At 40.3% G+C, this 5,057-nt stretch overlaps 1 protein-coding gene across 1 annotated transcript; it reads left to right on the top strand.

The window, feature by feature from the left end:
• Positions 1–270: 270 nt before the first annotated feature.
• Positions 271–4,001, top strand: LOC110033262. Its single transcript, XM_020737186.1, has 3 exons — positions 271–777; positions 907–1,555; positions 2,819–4,001. The coding sequence occupies exons 1-3, from the start codon at positions 407–409 to the stop codon at positions 3,848–3,850; spliced, it is 2,052 nt and encodes a 683-aa protein (XP_020592845.1). The 5' UTR covers positions 271–406; the 3' UTR covers positions 3,851–4,001.
• Positions 4,002–5,057: the final 1,056 nt, after the last annotated feature.

The following is a 5,057-nucleotide window of genomic DNA, read 5'->3' on the forward strand; positions in this document are numbered from 1 at the left end:
ATGCGCTAAATATTTAGATTTTATGAAAATATTAATTAGATTTAATATTTCAAAAAATAAATAGAAAATAACTTTATATTTAATATTTTAATCAAATTTTAAATAATTATATATTAAAAAGGGTGGGGGAGGCCCAATAAAATCTTCCTCAACCCCGGTAATAGCTCGATCATAACGAAATAAATAAACAAATCATTTAGAATTTCTTTAATGATATTACTTAAAAGTTAACCCAAAAAAAAAAAAAAAAACTGAAGAACAAAGACATGTTTATAGTATAAACAAAGAAGATATGTAAACAAGGAGAAGCGAGCCGGACCGGAATTGAGAGGGGGAAAACTAGGGTTCGAAAAGAAATAACAAGGGAGCCGAGGCGTAGATGGAGGCGGCGATTTAAGTGTTGCTCATGGACTCAGGGACGAGATCCGCCGATCTGGAGAACGGGATCTGGGGCACCTGGGAGGAGCTACTCCTCGCATGCGCCGTTAACCGCCATGGCACCCGCAGTTGGGACTCCATCGCCATGGAGATCCGAACCCGAAGCTCCTTCTCCGATCTCCTCACACCCCAAAGTTGCCGCCAGCGATACCTAGATCTAAAACGTCGCTTCGAATCCGGCGGCGACGGCATCAGGGAAACAGCCGACCAACCGGCGGACGTCGCCGGTGGCGGCGGTGATGGAGGATCGCCGGCGGATGTTCCTTGGCTCGATGAACTCCGGAAGATACGGATGGCCGAACTCCGTCGCGAAGTCGACCGATACGACGTCTCGATCACGTAAAATAAATCATCATCCCTCTGAAACCCGATGGGTTTTGAGGATTTTTTTGGAATTTTCTTATGAACCGTTGGATGAGAATCAGACGGCTGGGATGATCTGAGATTTAATTTAATTTAATTTTACAGATCTTTGCAATTAAAGCTGAAGAATTTGAAAGAGGAGCGAGAGAGGAGCGGAGTCGATGAGGGAGAACCGGATCTGAAGGATAAGGAGACGAATAAAGACGGCCAGTCGCCAGTACCCGCTACACCAACGTTCGCCATAGATCGAATCTCTGCTGGGGATTCCGGGGGGTCTTGCAAGGAGTCCAACTCAACCAATCCGAAGGCTAAGAACGCGAAAACTGGCGGCGGTGGCGAGGGAACGGAGGCAGAGAAGACGAAAGCTGATGGACAAGATGAGATGGATATGGATCGGCCAGCTCGCGAGGCATCGTGCAACGGGAGCTCGGAGACTCTATCGAAAGGGTATGAAACAGCTGAGGCTATTCCTCCTCCTTTGGGGGAATCTGGGGAGTCGGTAGCCGGCGAGAAGGAGAGCAGCGACGTTCAGAGCTCGGTGAGCCTATCGAGACGCCGTCGACGGAGGCTGAGGAAGGCGATTTCCGGCAGTAGCAGCGTCGCCGAGGAGGTGGAGACTGATGCCTTCTCACCGGCCGTCGCCGCCGAGGCCAATCACATCATCGCCCCTGAATCGCAACCGTTGGCTGCCTTCCTCGAGATCATCCGATCGAGCAAGTACGGATCCGTTTTCTTGAGCCGGCTCGAGGGCCAGGTATTTTTATCGTTCTGTCCTATTTTTTTTTTTCGTTAATCGATTAAATTTTCCATTTTGAATTTTTTAAAGAGGTATTTACTTACATTCCACTCATTATAATATATATATATATATATATATATATCTATATAATTCCTATATTTTACTTTTTTTTAAATTTTATATTATTTAAATTTTTAAAATCACATAAAAATATCATTATTTTAATTTTTAAAAAATAATAATTTTAATGCACATATATAAAAATTGATGTGTAGGATTTCAATATGTATATAGATAGGAATTGAGTGGCAGGTTTATCAATTTTTTTTAGGTTACATTTTCTTTAATATATAAAATTATTAAAGTTGATATTTAATCTTTTAAAAATTTGTAATTTTAATTATAGTTATTATTGTTTGAATTTAAAAGAATTTTTTCTTTTGCTTAGTTTCTAAAAAAGTCTCGTATGAGGATTAAATGTTTTTATTTCTAAAATAAAATAATTTATAATATTTTCATATTTTAAAATTTTAATATCCAGTTTTAATGTGTAGTTCGGTGGATGGACCACTACGACGAATTCCCGTAAAAGAAATGAATAGAGTACTCTTTTTCTAGAACTTTGATGGAGCTGGATCCGCCGTCGGATCTTGATCATACGTCCCGTATAAAAAGAACTTTCATTTAATTATTTGGCAGTCGAATGATATCTATCACTAACGGATAAATTGAAAAGAGGTTTTTACATGAGCATCACTTAAAGTATTGAATTTTTCATTTTAATCATCTAAATTTTAAATATAATTAATTATTCATAATTTTGACTCGAAATTTTCATCAGTGCGTAATAGAGGATGATTGTAATGAAAAAATTAATTAAAATATTATATTTAAAACTTAGAAGGATGGCTACTGTATAAAAATCCCATAAAAAAATTAGGTGTGCCTGCGGGATAGCAGATCACGCCGGCCTCGAGGAGCGCTTCATTGTATAGCCCTACTTGTATCCATGGCAGATGCCGCTCTTTTGGGCCAACTGAATTTCATCTCCCAAAATTTCCCGCGTCATTTTGACTTCTTACCTTTTTTTTAAATATTATTTATTGTTATTTATATGTTTTATTTTATTTATTTATAAAAATAATACGTTCATATTGTCACACTTACTGAAAGATTTCATCATACCAACGGCATTCTGACACGCCATTTTCTTCCCGGAATGATATAAATGGATAATTGATATTAATAATATATTTTTTAATTATGATCTTGATATAGGAAAACGCGAGGTACCGGAGCGTCATTAGGAGACACGTGGACCTGGAGATCGTGCGTTCGAGGCTGGAGCGGAGGGGAGTTAAGTACTCGAGCGCGGAGTTCTTCCGCGATCTCCTGCTTTTGTGCAACAATGCCATCGTCTTCTTCCGTAAGTCCTCGTCGGAATCAACAGCTGCAGTTCATTTACGGCAGATGGTTTCTAAGGAAATGGCCGCGATCTTGCCAAAGCCTGTTCATCCGACACCGGAGGAGCCTCTGAAGGAGCCCTCACTGCCGATTCCGAAAATGGTTACTAAATTGAAGCTCGATTCAGATCTCAACAATCCGCTTCCGAAGAAGAACCGATCGTCGGGTTCCCTAATTGTTTGCCGGAAGCGCAGCTCCATCTCTAAGGCTGCAGTTGCCGGCGAGGTGGAAGTGGCTGGGAAGGAGGAGAGGGAACATGATTCGGATTCGGGTCAGAAGGAGAGGGAGCGGGAGCGGGACGGTGACAAGCAGAGCGGCATTGCGAAACCGAAGACAAAGGAGAGATCAAAGGTATCGGGAACGAGGGGCTTAAGGACTAACAAAAGCCGCGGCATACCTGCTGGTTCTGGTTCGAGGACATCAAAGCCGACTCCTGCATCGAAACCAAGCCCAATCGCTGAGGAGATTCCTGAAGCTCCAACGAAGGTAGAAAAGAAAGCTATCGCAGCTCCTTCTAACGTGACACCAAAGAAGAAAAATGCTGCTAGCTTTCTGAATCGTTTGAAGAGTTCATCTACCGGAACTCTTCTGAACTCGCTGAAAAGCTCTGGGGGTGGATCAGGTGGGAAAGGATCGGAGCAGAAGAGGGGTGCGAAGGGAGAAGGACGGAAGGAGGCGGCCTCGGCACATGCGGAGTCAGGTCCTCCAACGAAGAGAAGTGTAGGACGGCCACCGAAAAAGACGCCGCCAACACCTAGTCCACCTCCGGCAAAGAGACAGAAGGTGGAAGCTGTGCCGGCGAAACGTTCGGTGCCGCCGCCGCAAAAGAAGCGAGGGAGGAAGTGAAAAGGGTTGGGTGAAATTCGATGTAAATTATATCCCTTAGAGGCGATGTAACATTATTTTTTTTTTTTTTGGGGGTCTTTTTAGTTACTTTCAGAATGAAATTTAGGGATTTTAAATTACAATTTACAACCAAACCCCACCCTTCTATTTATTGATCTCTATGGAGCCAGTGAGCAACTACACATCTAAAATTGCGTCGTTTTATTCGTCTAACACGGCTCCGATAGGCCATAAAATGAGTTTGATATTATAAAATGTGTCTGAATTTATTTTGAAATCGACTTGTCCAAGATGCCCCCAACAAAACATTAGACATGGGCTTAACTTGAATTAGAGAAAAATAGAACGAAAAGTACAATGTTATAAATGTACATGTAATCTTAATTATATCTCATAATCTAAATCACCTTCTTTCATCTTGACAAAGTTTCGTCCAACATATATTTAAGGTTGTATTCAACATTAGTCGAAGTGGAGCAACAATTGCTCCCTCTTTGTTAGTCGAACTCTAGCATCAAATGTCCATCTTGCATTTATCAAAATGGAGCATTGGAGTTATTTTTTGTTCATTGATGCCAAAACTACTTCACCCACACCCAATAAAGCAGAAGACGTAAACTTTTTGGACTTAGTAGGTGCAGGAGTGGATTTGCCGTGTCGAAGATTCAATTATGATTTTTTTATTTATCTAATCACATAAAGACACTATTTTTATATTTTAAAAAAAAAAAGAATATGCATTTTTATTTAAGTATGTAAGGCAGTTAACAATCCAATTTCTAGCATCTACGAAAAAAAAAATTCAATCCAAAATTTTGGCTAGTACCTCGGCTCATTTATTTTAATTCGAGTCAAAGTTTGAATCAATTTTCGAGCAATTAACGATCTTCGTGTTAAATTCACTAAATTTATAGCCCTAACATCACTAGGGTGGTTTATGATTTAATTTCAAGTCGAGTTAGGGTCAGGCTGAACAAAAAAAAATTGATCCAAAATTTTAGATCGTAGCTAGGTTCCTCGGTTTATTCATTTTGATAAGAGTCAAAATTTGAATCAATTTTCGAGTGATTAACAATATTTGAGCTAAATTCACAACCCTACATGTAAGATGCATATATGTGTGTATACACTACTACTGTCAGAACAAATCTCAAAACATTCGAACGGCCCAGACGACAGTCAGACAAATAATGTGTTCTACCGCCCT

This window comes from Phalaenopsis equestris, unplaced genomic scaffold, assembly GCF_001263595.1.
Source record: "Phalaenopsis equestris unplaced genomic scaffold, ASM126359v1 Scaffold001116, whole genome shotgun sequence".
Lineage (NCBI taxonomy): Eukaryota > Viridiplantae > Streptophyta > Magnoliopsida > Asparagales > Orchidaceae > Phalaenopsis > Phalaenopsis equestris.

Coding starts and splice junctions, on each gene's coding strand:
- LOC110033262 (XM_020737186.1), top strand. CDS start 407: ATGGACTCAGGGACGAGATCCGCCGATCTGGAGAACGGGATCTGGGGC. Junction 778..906: donor CGATACGACGTCTCGATCAC/GTAAAATAAATC, acceptor TTAATTTTACAG/ATCTTTGCAATTAAAGCTGA. Junction 1,556..2,818: donor TGAGCCGGCTCGAGGGCCAG/GTATTTTTATCG, acceptor ATCTTGATATAG/GAAAACGCGAGGTACCGGAG.